At 37.8% G+C, this 15,771-nt stretch overlaps 1 protein-coding gene across 1 annotated transcript in view; it reads right to left on the bottom strand.

The window, feature by feature from the left end:
* LOC103088729 (histone deacetylase 9-like) overlaps positions 1–15,771 on the bottom strand; it is a 208,485-nt gene that overhangs the window by 26,251 nt on the left and 166,463 nt on the right. The window contains exon 8 of the mRNA XM_007455394.1: positions 2,038–2,185. Within this exon, the coding sequence (XP_007455456.1) occupies positions 2,038–2,185 (148 nt within the window). The remainder of the gene's footprint in view (positions 1–2,037; positions 2,186–15,771) is intronic.

The raw sequence follows: 15,771 nt of genomic DNA, 5'->3' as shown, positions 1-15,771 counted from the left end.
TACCTCATTGTGAAAGCCATCTTTCCTATACTGAGTTGGGGGACAATTCTGATACCATTCCCCTGAAAAGAATAAATGCTCTGTGGCTTTTAAGGGTTCTCCCTGTCTGACTCTCTGTGATGAAATTCATGCATGGTTCAATGGAAATGCAAAAGCCAATTCTAGAAGAATTTTTCTTTTCCTCTGCTGAAAAAGTGAGTTCGAAGCCACCAAAAATATTTCAAGCAAAACCATTTTCCTTCCCATAAGAAAAATCAATCAAAATAGATACAATCTGTCTAAAACTGATAAAGAAACATGAATCCAGGCCACAAGCTTCAACTCTGTTTCCCCGTACATCAAAACATTCCCATTCCCATTCTTTCTCTGCCATCAGATGAAGCTTAAAAATCACGGTGAACTGAAGCCAGGGTCAAGTCCCTATTGATTATCAGGAGTCAAGCACACTATATACCTGAGGATAAAAAAGCATGCTTATAGAGCCAATTCCTGCCAAAGTGCTGCGATTTTTATGTTATGTGGGGCTCACAACAGCACTTATTATTCTTTATTATTCTAAGCCCTGCAACTTAATGGGAAAAATTACTTACAATTCATTTCACTCGGGCTGGAATTTAGCTTCGTTTCTCTATACTAAATGAATTCTAAAGAATAGCTACGCTCCTTTTATATCCAACACTAACAGATGTTAGTTTCCTTGGTTTTACAGCCCTCAAATGACAGACAACTAACTGTATTTGGCCTTGGGAATAACTGCAACACCTTTGGATTATGAACTTGCTTTGGTTCTTAGCTGGGAAAAGCAGGGGGTTAGTTCATATTATCAAAGATGTAAAATAAGTTTACCCTTATGCTCCAGATGTCCACATGAAGATATCTTTTAATACAATATTGTACAACTTTTTTTTTTTTCCTACTGGTAATCTTCTTTTCAAGTGGTTATAGTAAGAAAAAACAATTGCATAAAAATGAAATCTCTTATTCAATGTATCTCCTGCTCTTGACCAAAGCAAGATGTTAAATCCATTAAACTCTGCACACGCAGTAAAAGCAAGAAAAACTAAAACTGTTCAAATTTGTGCATTCTTGGGAAAATTGCCAACCTATGTACTAGTAGCAGGATCTGTGTAATTAATGGTGATGTTATTGACGGAGGGAGTTCGATTTCATTCTCAGAAGCAATTTAAAAGTGCAAGCTGGCAGAGCTTTAGCGAAAGCTCACCTATTCATTTTTAAATTGAAGAAATGTGACTTTGAAGTCATCCACAGAGAGCACCAGTGTCACTGTACATTTGGGGTGGTTTTGGTCATAGTAAACTTAAAAGAAATCCTGAATGTAGCACTGTCTTTTGAACAGCAAAATGTACAAACTGACAAACATTTCTTAAAAGGAGAAAAAGCAAACTCAATCTTAGGTTATCTTTATGTTTTTTTTTTCTTTTCCTGAAAGGTATTCATATGAAGACTAATTAAAATCAACTCCTTCTTATCATAAAGTAAAATAAAATCAGACCCACGTCCACACATTCCTTTATACACACTCCCATCTTCTTGGAAGGTGACTTTCATCTTTATCGAGTAGTTGTACCTCACGGACAGTCATATAAGGCTACCCAACTGACAAGCCATACCTCCAGCTTCTGCTCTCCTTTTTCCCCTCTGTTATATCAGTAACTTCGAAATGATGAGAGAAAGAAAAAGAACATCTTGAAAAATAGAGATAACTAAGGAAAGAAGTTAAGCCCACAAGAAGCTTTCTCCATAATGATCTGTACTAAATTATCCAACGAGGACCATCTATCTTATCACTCTGTTTCTCTGTGAACTGTAACAACATGCTCCACCTCTGTGTTTCTCATGAAGAATGAAACACGTGAATTCCTGACAGCCGACAGCATGTGCTGTGGCATCTGTGGCTTCGCAGAAGTGGAAGTGGAGGAGACTGGAGACGGAGAGCCTAGAGAGAGACTCACAAACGCTAATGAGAGAGCCTGGATGTTACTGACCCTGATGATTCCCCCCATGTTGCATTCATACCTGTTGTCTTCTCGAGCAAAGGGCTGTTCCACATCCACCGTCAGGGAGGCCAGGGCAGAAACGGTCTCCGTCTCCTCTTGCAACTGCACCCCAGCCTGAGCGCAGCCCTTCGGCACACTCACCGTCCTTACCGACTTCCAGTACTTGCCTAAAAAACACAAAGACCCATGCATCATATGTTACAGGAATTTTAGTTCAACAGTGTTAATCAGAAACTCGTATAGGTCCAACGCAGAGTAATTGTTAGGTTAAAATTCACAATGTTATACACAGTTGTAATTTAATTTCTTAACTGTTATGATTAAGTGTTTTTCTCAATCTGGAATGCCAAGTTGTGAAGTGCTCATATTGCCAAGCCTGAGTCTCTCCCTTGCTCAGAAGTTAATAAAGTGAGGAATAATCCACAGTCTAATGAACTCACTATCAGACTGACAGCTGTCTCTGCAACTAGGTAAGCAAACTCTGGGCATCATGCCCTCTGGGTAATCCTCAAGAGACTGGGAGGTAGAAGTCTTATGGAGAAACTGAATGAACCAGTAATGTTAAAAATTGCTACTTGAGCCATTAACTTTTTTTTTTTTTTAATGAGGTTGGAATATTAAAGGAAAAGAAAAGCCCAGAAATGCCAGCATGAATCGAATGGCAACTTTGCCAGAACAATCAGGCTTGTTAGTCCTGGATGTTCTTTCTTTCTCAACCCCAGGGTGTGTACTAGAACAATAATTGATTTAAAACCTTAATATATGCATTGGCTGATGTTGGAGCCCTTCCATAAGTTATACGGATCCAATTATACGGATGTTTCTTTTTTTGAGGCAGGGAAGGAGAATGAGAGGAAAATAGGAGGTAATTTCATGAGAACATGCCAGTGGGATAAATAAGAAAGAGCAGAGTCAACAGCCGTTTTGCAGCCCCTAAGCTATTTTTTTGTGAAGCGATGAATAGCCCCATATCAAAGCAGGAGAGTCTCCCTAGGTGCTGACATGACTCACCAGGTAAGCAGTATCTGGCAGCCTGACCAGTTAAGAGGGAAGCTGGCATGCAAAGTAGCTTACTTCCACCCCACCCCACCCCAAAATTAAAGTTATGCTAGAGTAGAAAAGACAAATGGGTGAATACTGGATGGTGGGGTAAGATAACTCAGTTCTAGACCCAGCTCTGCCACTAACCATCCTATGTTGGCAGGGCTCTTTGGCACTTTATTTCTGCTTCTCAAAAACAGTGGGATGGCCTCAAATTCCTTCCAGCTATAAGTAACATTTTGTGATTGGCCTCTCCTTATCTTACTGCTTCACAAAGGAATGGATGTCATGTTGTGTTAGGGGAGGAGACCCAATCTCCCATCCACTCCCCATGTCGACAGAACCTTCTGGCATAGCTGTCTACTACTACTACTTTACTTGCTGTGATCACCTAGTCTGACCAAAGTCAGAATCATAAAGCTTTTAATTTGGACCAAATGATACCAGTTCTAACTGAATGAACCCACGAAGTAACATTTTTTGAAAGCCAAGGCTGTGCCAGATGTTGAGGACACAAAGATGCTTCCCTGACACCAAGAAATTTATGGTCTAGTTGAGAAAGCCCTTTTAGTTAACAAACAATGACAATTCTGTATGGAGAAGGCCCATGTGATCCTAAGAGGAAATAAGAAGAACATATACTTTTGATGCCAAGAAGGCAAGAGAACACTGGCCAGAAAAAATAACACCTGACCAAGTATTTGAAAGACCATCAGAAGTTAGTCAAGCTGAAACAGAGGAAGATGGTGGTGATGAGGTATCCCTAGAAGAGGAAATAATGCACACAAATGTGCAGATACTTAAGTCTCTGTTGTTCACTGGGGTACAAAGTCCACTGCTAGGCACAAGTGGAATGTAGGCAGTATGGAATGTAATGCAAGAGACTGCTATGGTGTAGGCATGGGCTAATTAACACACAATCTTGAATAGCATGCCAGTGATCGTGGCTTTCAACCTGTGGGTGATGAGGGGCCATTTTAAACAGAAGAGGCAGAGAATCAGGTTTAAATTTTTCAAAGATCCTTCTGGAGAGATTACGGATGATGGATTAGTAGGTGGTGAGAGTGGTGGCAAGAAAACCAATTTCACCTCCTGGCAAAAATCCAGGCAGGAAATGATGATGTCTAAACTAAAAGTAAGTGACAGAATAGAAATGAAGAGATGGACTAAAGAGAGGTTTAGGAGGTGAGCAATGGAAATGCGTCTTGTCTTATTCTTTAATAGCCTCCTACCTCTCTCAGCTTTGAAAGATAACTCTGAATTGACAGTTCCATTCCAAGACCCTAATTTCTCTATATCACAATGTCATTATTATCTTACCCAAGTTGAAAATGTCATATTCTGTCTGTAAGTGCCTTCAGATGTAATGAGTTTCACAAAGTATTATTATTAATTGTTATTTTAGCACGTGATATTCACAGAGCAGGTGATTCTAGAAGTCACATTTCCTTTTTCTCTAGAATGACTAATATCAGGCCTCTGACAAACAACAGGTGGTTTTGTGGGTTAAATTATGTTACAAATTACAGGAAAGAGAAACTTGTGTCACTGAGCTTCCAATATGTGCCAAGGACTGTGCTAGGTATTTTCACATTTATAATTTTATTTACTCCTCATGACAACTATGTAGGCAGTGTTAGGTAATTTTTCTCTAAGGTCACATGGCTAAAAAGCAGAGGAGCTGAAATCCTCACCCAGGACTGCCTGACTCCCAAAATGCTTCTTTCTCTGTCCTCCTTTATTTAGTCCTTCTCTACCACCCTCCCACTACCCCTAAAAATACAAAAATAGATTCAATATAGGAAAATCTCAACTTAAAAGAATTATGCACATGGCAAAACAATTATATATATATATATTCTTCCCTTTACCAAAGAAATCGTCTTTGGTAACAACAAATTACCCTTGCTCCTTAGACTGTGACTCAGCTTATCTACCTTTTACTGACTTTATGGCATGGGTTTATTGCACCTAGTGAGACAACCATGTTGAGACTAGTTCTTTCTACTCTTTATTTCTCATTACCTTCATTTCTCATAGTCTATTGCAAGTACCTCGTTGCTTCACTGATGAAGCTACCATGAAACTGGAGACAAATGCTCATTGAAGAGTATCCCTTTTTAAAGTGATGTGTTTCTCACCACCTAGCTGAAGGCACCATTAGGCACAGTGCTCTTTGAACCTGTGGAGCCTACCCCAAGTTTCTGAAGCCTGTAGGGTTGTCCATCACAGACTTGTATTGCTAGAGGTCCTATAGTCCACATGGATCGCTTTCTTTAAGCCAGGTTTCTAACTGAGAAGAGAATCAGAGGCCCGTTTCATGCAATTACAGCCAAGAGTTGCCCAGAGTCACCAGAGTATCTTTTGACCAAGCTACCCGTGCAAAATTTTTCTCTGAGTATTTCGGGCTCTAAAGGGAGCCCTGAGAGTTGAGATTTATAAATTGGGACCCCATACTAGACCCAGAGAAATCATCTGGATCACTCTGGAGCACAGTGTCCACATTTATAAAATGATAGTGGTGGGACTGATGATAGGGAAAGGTCTCTTCCTGCTCTAATTCTCAATGATTGTTATTCTTCTGATGTCATATATCACTCTTGGATATTAGAATAAATTTGTTATGGCAGAAACTCTTAGTTTTCTGTGAGCCTATGAACACTTGAAGAGGTCAGTGGACTACTTACTTTTAGATAATATGGCACATCTAGAATAACCAAGAGCTTCAATTTTCAAGAATTATACTTCTTCCTCAAGAAACATCTTTACTCCTCAAACACAATCAGGACAGAAGGACAATCATTAATAAGAATCATTCAGCAGAATGACTGACAATGATCCTTCAAAGTTTAGCCTTTATGCATGTGAGTAGTGAGACGGATTTTAAATAGCTGAGACCTTTTCAATAAAATTTAATGTGTATAAAATATCCTGCTAAGATTAAATGTTAGAAGTTGGTTTTTATCCAACTGTATGAGGTTCTTCACTCAGAAATAACCCCAAACTTTAAATTCAACATGGCTTTTAGCAAAGCCTATACAAACTAGGGAAATATTCTACATTAATAATGCATTTATAGGCCACTATCTCTATTTGTAAAGAAGAATAATTAAAATGGAAGTAGGTATAGCAAGACTGTGCAATATGCAGCCAATTCAAACCCTACAGTTTATGGGTTATATTTTCATGTGATGGATATATTTTTTCCCCCTACAGAAACATATGTGCAAGAAAAATCCTATCTGTTGGCATGAGAATAATAGCCCCATTAGCAAGTTAGACAAATGAAGTAAGGTGTACTGCCAGCGTTTTCAGGAGCTGCTATTCTTAACGTAGAATACTAGTAACCAGCCACCACTGTGTTGCTCTCCTAAGGCAATAAAGCTGGCAGAAGAGAGGGGTTTTCCATTAAAACTGGACACACACACTCCCTCTTTGATCATATGCTCTATCTTTATTCATTTTCCCCATTGCATAAATCTTCCCACTTCTCAGCACTTTGTGGGGGGAATTATTTGGCTTTCATTGTTCTGCATTTGTATTTTGTCTTGTAGAGGTGAAGCAAAGAATGAATCTAAAATAAAGGTAAAAACTAGATAACGGAATGTAGACATTCAAGAGTTAGAAGTGGGGGACACAGGTGGAGTGTCACTGGGTCAGATAGGAGCCATGAGAGGACATGTTGCAGGTACTGTGTAATCAGACTTCAGCATAAACCAGGTTTTTCTTGATAATGATCAATTTGGAAAACGAGGTACTTGTTGACACATGAAGGTCTGTGTTAGCAATAACCTATCCACCAAACGTTTTCCCAACCAAAGCCCTTTGAGACTCTGAAAACCTCCTGACCCCACAACCTCTCCCTTCCATCATTGTTGGGAGCCTTGGAGTCACTTCTCAAATTTGTTCTTGCAGCTTGAATGATGTCCTCTTTTGTCATTATGTATCATGTTCCCTCCTATGGAAAAGAAGCTGGCGCTGACCGAAACTTCTTCCTATCCCTTCAACCTTAGAGATGATTAACACCTGTGGGACGTACAAGGGGCCTATGTTCATGGATTCTCCAGAGCTCAGAGCTTGTTAGCTCTTTTTAAAGAGAAATTCTTTCCTGCATTTTTCCTGTCTATTCTCATGCAATCTATCACCCACATTGCTATGAGAGTCCTTCTAAAACACAAGTCTGATAATTTTGCTCCCATTTCAGAATACTAAATCCTCAGGGAAGAGTAAATGCTCCCACTGGCAGCCCAGGAGTTCCACAATGTGGTCTCTTTCAGGTTCATTAAGATATATTTCGGGAGCTTCCCTGGTGACGCACTGGTTAAGAATCCGCCTGCCCATGCAGGGGACACGGGTTCGAGCCCTGGTCCCGGAAGATGCCACATGCCACGGAGCAACTAAGCCCGTGTGCCACAACTACTGAGCCTGCGCTCTAGAGCCTGGGAGCCACAACTACTGAGCCCGCGAGCCACAACTACTGATGCCCACGCGCCTGGAGCCTGTGCTCCGCAACAAGAGAAGCCACCGCAATGAGAAACCCATGCACCGCAACAAAGAGTAGCCCCTGCTCGCTGCAACTAGAGAAAGCCCGCATGCAGCAATGAAGACCCGATGCAGCCAAAACTAAATAAATAAATAAATAAACAAACAAATAAATAAATATATTTTTAAAAAAGGATGTATTTCTTAGCTAAATGGAGAACTTTCTTGGGATCCTAAGCACTGTATATATGCAAAAATAAAGATATATTGGAAACTGGTGTATAAATAGAGTGATCAGGTAATTTTTCATTCATGTTGGGGCAATTTTGAGGCTAAAATGGGGCTAAAAATAAAAATTATATGTTATAGAACTATTTACTTATTAGTTGACAAATTATATCAGTGGGCCTATAAAACAGTACTATGCAAAAATTGTCACAACTAATTATTAGTTATTCATTCTAAAATATAGAAATAACACAATTCATGTATGCCAAAGCATAGTAACCAACTTTCAAAATATTATCTAAACATTAGAAAATGACAAACAGTATTATGATTTTTGGTAAACGTTCACATGTTAATCAGTTTTGTGGTCATATATCTCACTGACAGAGTATCACTGGTATTTTTCTGTTTCAACGTGGTCTGAATATTTTAGACTGTTTCATAAAATTGCCTGAAATCTTCTTCAAAGCACAATTTTAGAGTTAATAAATTTTAAATTGTGGCATCTTTAATTTACTCTTCTTGAGAGACTATAATATTTTTGGTTGATAAATACTGTCTCTACCAGTGCAGTGTGATCTGGTAAGCTCAGAGCAATATCCGCTAAATGTGAAATATTTTCACTTCCAATTTTCAAAATATTGAAATGAGTATTTCATACCAAATATTTTCATGACTACTGTCTGGTTCCTCCTTTCAGAATACCTTTGGCAAATATTTTATGTAAGCTGAACTTATCAAAAAAGTTTTCTCCATTTATAACTTCAAATTTTATTTACCAAATTTAGATGCTGCAAAATTATATGACTTCTTAAATTTCATTACATTCCAGAACAGAATATAAGTTTATCCAACTAAGAATAGTTTTTTTTTTTTTTTTGCGGTGCGCGGGCCTCTCACTGTTGTGGCCTCTCCCGTTGCGGAGCACAGGCTCCGGACGCGCAGGCTCAGTGGCCATTGCTCACGGGCCCAGCCGCTCCGCGGCATGTGGGATCTTCCCGGACCGGGGCACGAACCCGCGTCCCCTGCATCAGCAGGCGGACTCCCAACCACTGCGCCACCAGGGAAGCCCTAAGAATAGTTTTATCAATGATTCTATCAACAAATATATATCTTTGAAAGCCTAGTTACAGATTTTCAAAATCAAATCTTGTACATGGTTTGAGTTCTTATCTTGCAGTTTGTTCATTTATTCCTTTGCTTTTGTAGGGATCAATTTAAATGTTTTCCTTTTTGCAAATACTATTTCCTGTAATTGCAATCCTTTAAAAGTTCCAAAGGTTAATATTTTTGCTTCATTTCATGACTATTTTTTTATCAGCTTCATTGAGGTACAGTGTATACAGTCAATAAAATTTACCAACTTTAAGGGAGGTTATGATAACCACTACAACAATCAAAATATGTAATACTTTCTTAAACCCAAAAACTTAATTTTGGCCCTTTGAAATTAATTTCTTACCCTCCTTCTTAGCCCCTGAGAACCACTAAAATTCTGCCACAGTTCAACTTTTGCTTTTTCTAGAATTTTAGAAATGTATAACCATATACTATGTAGTCTTTTTTTTTTTTACGCGGGCCTCTTACTGTTGTGGCCTCTCGCGTTGTGGAGCACAGGCTTCGGACGCGCAGGCTCAGCGGCCATGGCTCACAGGCCCAGCCGCTCCGTGGCATGTGGGATCTTCCCAGACAGGGGTACGAACCCGTGTCCCCTGCATCGGCAGGCGGACTCTCAATCACTGCACCACCAGGGAAGCCCAGATGCTTGTATTCTTTGTTAGACTAACTCCAGAGCAGGCTTTAGTATAAAGTTAATTTAGCCCTATAACTAAGATGAAACCATTTTGATATCTCTACATGATGCCTTGTATTTTACAAGGTCTTTCCACTCTGGCTAGTGGGAATGCAAACTATTTCCAGTTCTGTTTGAACTCCTTGAATTGTTTAACCTACTGTTTTCCACTGGTTAGTTCCCCAGCGTTGTGGATTTCACCTCATGTATGGGAAGGTAAGTAAGACAGTGGTTTAAGGAAACTCTTGTGCAGTTACCCAGAACTCTTTCTTCGTGCAGCAACTTTATTGCAAGTACTCTGCCTCACAAATTCTAGTCACTTCAATCCCCCCAAACTCTGATCACTTCATTTTCTACTCAGAAAAACCACTACCCTCTTTCAATTCTCTCTCCCTATGCTGCAGCCTGGAACTTGCCTCTTATCAGTAAGCTCCAGCAATTGTAGGAATCATTTTGTTTCTCTTTCCTTGTTTGTTTCCTGCTAGGATCACAGGCCTTCAATGCCTGCTGTCCGGTGTCCAAAAACAGAGTTCCACACTCCTACATTGTTGGTGGGAATGTAAACTGGTGCAGCCACTATGGAAAACAGTATGAAGGTTCCTCAAAAGACTAGAGTTGCCATATGATCCAGCAATCCCACTCCTGGGCATACATCCCAACAAAGCTATAATTAAAAAAGAAACATGCACCCCTATGTTCATAGCAGCACTTTTCACAATAGCCAAGACATGAAAACAACCTAAATGTCCATCAACAGATGAATAGATAAAGAAGATGTGGTACATATATATAATAGAATACTAATCCACCATAAAAAAGAATGAAATAATGCCATTTGCAGCAACATGGATAGACCTAGAGATTATTATACTAACTAAAGTCAGAAAGAGAAAGACAAATCCCATATGATATCACTTATATGTGGAATCTAAAATATGACACAAATGAACTTATCTATGAAACAGAAACAGACTCACAGATATAAAGAAGAGACTTATGGTTGCCAAGGGTGGTGGGGGGAGGAATGGATTGGGAATTTGGGATTAGCAGATGCAAACTATTATATATAGAATGGATAAACTACAAGGTCCTACTGTATAGCACAGGGAATTATATTCAATAGCCTGTGATAAACCACAGTAGAAAGGAATATGAAAAATAATGTCTATATGTGTGTAACTGAATCACTCTGCTGTAGAGCAGAAATTAACACAACATTGTAAATCAACTATACATCAATAAAATAAATGTTAAAAAGTTTCATATGTGTGTTTTTCCTAGTTTACTTTTATTTCTGATCAACAGGCAATTCCTACAGTAGTTATTCCTTCATATGTGAGTTCAGAGGGCCATTTATTGAATATTTTGATTAGTGAATTCTAAATGATTAGAAAGATGTAATCAAAGTTCAGAAAACTCACTTACAAAATAGTTCAATATTATTGCAGAATAGTCATTTCAAACATTTCTAAAGCATGGTTGATAATGGGCAGCAAAGAGAGAAATTTTGCACTGCCATGCTGAACGTGTTTCTTTGTCATCAGTATCAGTTGTATTTTAAGAACTTGGTATTTCATTTAATTGTATTTTACCCTGTGTTTATAAAAAATTATTTAAAATTTTGAGAACAACACCATAAACTTTCATTGATAGAATATCAAGCTTATTGTGTTTTGTTTTTAGGGATTTAAAAATACATTTTTATTAAACTTATAATTATATTTTATTATTTATAAAAAGTTAAGGAATTTGGTACTATGTAATCAATACCAAATGCATTTCTGTTCTTTAAGATTAAGCTATGCTACGGCAAAATTTAAATTTTCATATTAATATGAAATCAAAAGATCGTACTGTCATAGTGTTAGATTTTCACTGTAATTTATAACAGCATTCATAGTAATGCCTTAAGGTGTTTTTTTTTTTGCAGATTTATTTCCAAAAACTTTAATTCCATGAATTGAATGAAAAATATCAAACCATTATTTGAATTAACTGATTTTTCTGTTTGTAGCATTCTAAGGACACTGCATCTTTAACCAAGATATTCTTCTAGCGGAGTCAACAAATAACAACTATTACCTCACTTTGGAGCTGGGAAAAAAGAAAACCACTTGAAATTGAAAACTCATTAAAAAATTAAAATAAAAACTAAATGCATAGTCATCTTATCTAAATAAAAATCCATGCTTCATAAGTAATACCTAAATGCACCTTCTGCAACTGCACTTGTTAAATTGTCCCCTGTGGCCTTAGTTTTTATTTTTGTTTTGTTTTTAATAATAACTACATTTTAAAGTAGATACTACTACTGATTCAACATCATTGTGTCTTCAGTGTTCTTGTCACTCATCACTATATCCCCATGACGAAAGATCAATACTGATAAACATTTTGTGCAAAGTTACATGTTCATTATCAGCCTTCTTGGGAAACAACAATTGAGCACTAAATTCTGCTCCCTCTCTATTTCTTGAACACATTTTATCTATTCCTAACCTCTGATTCCCCATGTTCCTCACAACCCCACCTTCTGACAGCTTGGTGGCTTCATGCATGTCACAAGCTGTGGCTACAGCATACCTGTCTGGTGCATCAGGTGGCAGAAATGTTGAATATTTCTCCCTCCATCTACCAGGCCAGAAATTTAGGTGTCCTTTACAATTGGCGTTTTGGTTGATGTCTGGTATTTTAATATCCCATCCAGATACCACTTGTTTCAGATTTTTCCTTTTTCAGAAACCACATTGGTCCCACACCCTTTTTTTTTTTTTTTTTTTTAACATCTTTATTGGAGTATAATTGCTTTACAATGGTGTGTTAGTTTCTGCTTTATAACAAGGTGAATCAGTTATACATATACATATGTTCCCATATCTCTTCCGTCTTGTGTCTCCCTCCCTCCCACCCTCCCTATCCCACCCCTCTAGGTGGTCACAAAGCACCGAGCTGATCTCCCTGTGCTATGCGGCTGCTTCCCACTAGCTATCTATTTTACGTTTGGTAGTGTATATATGTCCATGCCACTCTCTCACTTTGTCACAGCTTACCCTTCCCCCTCCCCATATCCTCAAGTCCACATATATATGGAATCTAAGAAAAAACAAACAAAAAAAAGGTCATGAAGAACCTAGGGTTAAGATGGGAATAAAGACACAGCCCCACACCCTTTTTTGTAAATAAAGTTTCATTGAAAACAGCTATGTTCATTACACACTGGCTATGGACGCTTCCTTGCTACAATGGAAGAGTTAGGCAGTTGAAACACAAAGCCTCATATAATTACTGTCTAGTATTGTACAGAAAAATATTTGCTGACCTCGGGTTCAAAGCAAGGAGGTAGAGAGACGAATATGCCTTATTTTGTAAAAGATCACTCTGGCAGCACGTTAGAGAAACAAAAATGGAGAAACCAAGATTGGATGTGGGAGACCACTTTGTAGGATATAGAAATGGTACAGTAGAAAGATGATGGAAGCCTGATTTGGGACAGTGGCCATGGGAACAGAAATAATTGGTTGCATAAATGAAATGTTTAAGGAGTACAACAAACAGGTTGGGGTAATGGGTTGGATGTAGACAGAAATGGAAAGAACAACAAGTAGGATAACTCCTAGATTCCTCTCCAGCAAAACTGGAAGGATAGTGGTGCCATTTACTTGGACCAATAAACATGGAAGAGGTTGAGGTTTGGGGCAAAAATAATGACTGGCTTTGGGCATGTTGACTAGAGGTGCCTTTGTGACATCTAGGGGAAGATGCTGAGCTAGAAGTTTAGGAAACATCTGGAACTCAGGTGTGCGGTCTGAGCTGAAGATAGAAATTTTGGAGTTATTCACGTAGAGGTGACTATGAAGCTGTGGTCTGGGATGAAAACAAGAATAAGTAAAATGATAAGAAATATTTATTAATTGCCTATGAAAATGTGCTCTATATGTAATTTCATAAAATTTCAAAACCACCTTGTAAGATAATCTCATTTTCTTTATTTTACAGTTGAGAAAACTGAAGTAAAGAGGGCTGAAACAACTTATCCATATTATATACTTAAGAAAAGAATATGTAGGGTGAAAAGCATTTAGGTAGAGGATGATGGGCCCACTAAGCAGAGATGCTGCATTTAATGCTGCAGCTAGAAGAGTTAAGAAGGGTTCTAACTTCATTTGTTTGGTTGGCTAAAACATGGACCAAAAGGTGGCCCACAGGAAGTGATTTAGAAACGTCAGACCTACCTTGGTTTAATGAAGAGGAAGGGATTCAAAGACTCTGGGAGATTGGAATGTTAGACTGTATTTGTCTGAAGCCAAGTCAAAAGGACATAGGAGCCATCCTGAAAGAGCTCTGAATAATCAGAGCTTGAACAATTTCAACAACAAAATAAATAATGACAGTATTGGATTATAACCTATAGAATAAATATACATGAGTCCATACTGATATAAATATTATAATGAATAAGTTAGTAAATGGAAGAGAAAGGACAGTTCCTCATTACAGATAACTTCCAAGTAAGAAATATAGACAGAGTAAAGAAAATAGAAAGTCGGCATTGGAACACCAGAGTAATAATGTTTGCAGGCAAGATCTACTGATGGCTGCTAAAATTAATGGGCAAAAATTTGAGGAGAAACAGTATATTTGCATAATCTCAAAGTATCTTCCCAACATATTTATTAATTCCAAAGGGAAATATTCTAACTTTATACTGAAGATCGCCTTAATCAAGTGATCCAGGCTAGGGCTAACCTTACCAGTAATAAAACATATTGACATTATGTGCTGCAGATCTGATGCACTAAGAACGATACTGAATCACTGCTGTGGTAATCCTGCCAAAAATGCATATCCTCAATCTAATTATGAGGAAACATTAGAGAAACCCAAGCTGAGAGACATTTTTCAAAATAACTGACCAGTACTCTTCAAAAGTGTCAAGGTCATAAAAAGCACAGAAAGACTGAAGAACTGTTGTAGTTGAGAGGAGACTGAGACATGACAACCAAATGCAATGTGTTGATTATAGACTGAATTCTAGAACAGAATAAGGAAATTAGTGAAAAACTGGTAGAATCCAATGAAAGTCTATAGTTAACAGTACTGTATGACTATTAATTTCTTAGTTCCTGTAATTGTGCTACGGTTTTGCAAGATGTCAACTTAAGGGAAGCCAGGGGAAGGTTATATGAGAATTCTATAGTGTATTATATTTGCAAGTTTTCTCTAAACTTAAAATTACTTCAAAATAAAGTTTAATAAAATCACTTTTTAAATCTGGCAGTAGAAATGCCACTGGTGACCACAGTGAGATTGAAACCAGAATAGAGTGGTTCCAATAGGGATTTCTAGCTGTGAAAATGAAGATAACTAGATAGAAACCTTTTTCAAGAATTTGTTCCTGGAGGGTTTGAGAGAAATAGGATGGTAAACTGGGGAAGGAGTGAGGCTGTTGGAGTTTGTTTTTTAAGATGAGAGATTTTAGGTTGTTTAATTGTTGATGAGAATGAACACTTCAAAGAAAGCAGTTTGGTAGCTGCAATTTACTCTAAGAAAAGTTTATTGTTGAGATTGCCAGCAAAGGTGAAACAGATGGAGGTTTGAGGAGAGTGAAATTTGAAAAAGTAGTTTGAGAGAGTCAGTGAAAATTGACCTGAGAAACACAGCAAGATTATAATGGGCCCACTTGAGTTTGGTGTTCATAAATGTACAGGAAATCAAATTGCTATGATTCATGACAATCTCAAGCGGACCTGTTTATTTACATCCAGTGTTAGAGAAAGTTCCTTGTAGACTATATTCAGGGTTGAGATTTCATTAGATTGGTAAAGTAAAAGGGCAAGATTTTTAAGGCAGATTAAAGTTAGAAGGGCAAATGGATTTAAGTGTTAGTGTTTTTAAGCTGGACATAGAAGTGAAGAAAGGAAAGGGATAATGAATTAGAAAAAATGACAAATTAAAATAAATGAAATAAAATACAAAGTCTTAGGTATGTGGGTCAACAATTCTATATGTGTCTGATATATCCTTCTCTGGCAGAGATATGCCTGCTAGTACTGGTTTAGAATTCATTTTTTTCAGGTCTGCTAAGACAGTAACAGATGGTCATCTGCTCTCCAGGTTCCTATTATTTCCTTTTGCATTCTTCATCCCTATGAGTGTATGTCTTAAAAACAAAACAAAGCAAAACAAAACAACAAAAAAAGATCCTCTTAA

Source organism: Lipotes vexillifer, unplaced genomic scaffold, assembly GCF_000442215.2.
Source record: "Lipotes vexillifer unplaced genomic scaffold, Lipotes_vexillifer_v1.1 scaffold1314, whole genome shotgun sequence".
Taxonomy (NCBI): Eukaryota; Metazoa; Chordata; class Mammalia; order Artiodactyla; family Lipotidae; genus Lipotes; species Lipotes vexillifer.
Note: the sequence above shows the minus strand (reverse complement) of the source record. Positions and strands in the feature narration are given on the sequence as shown.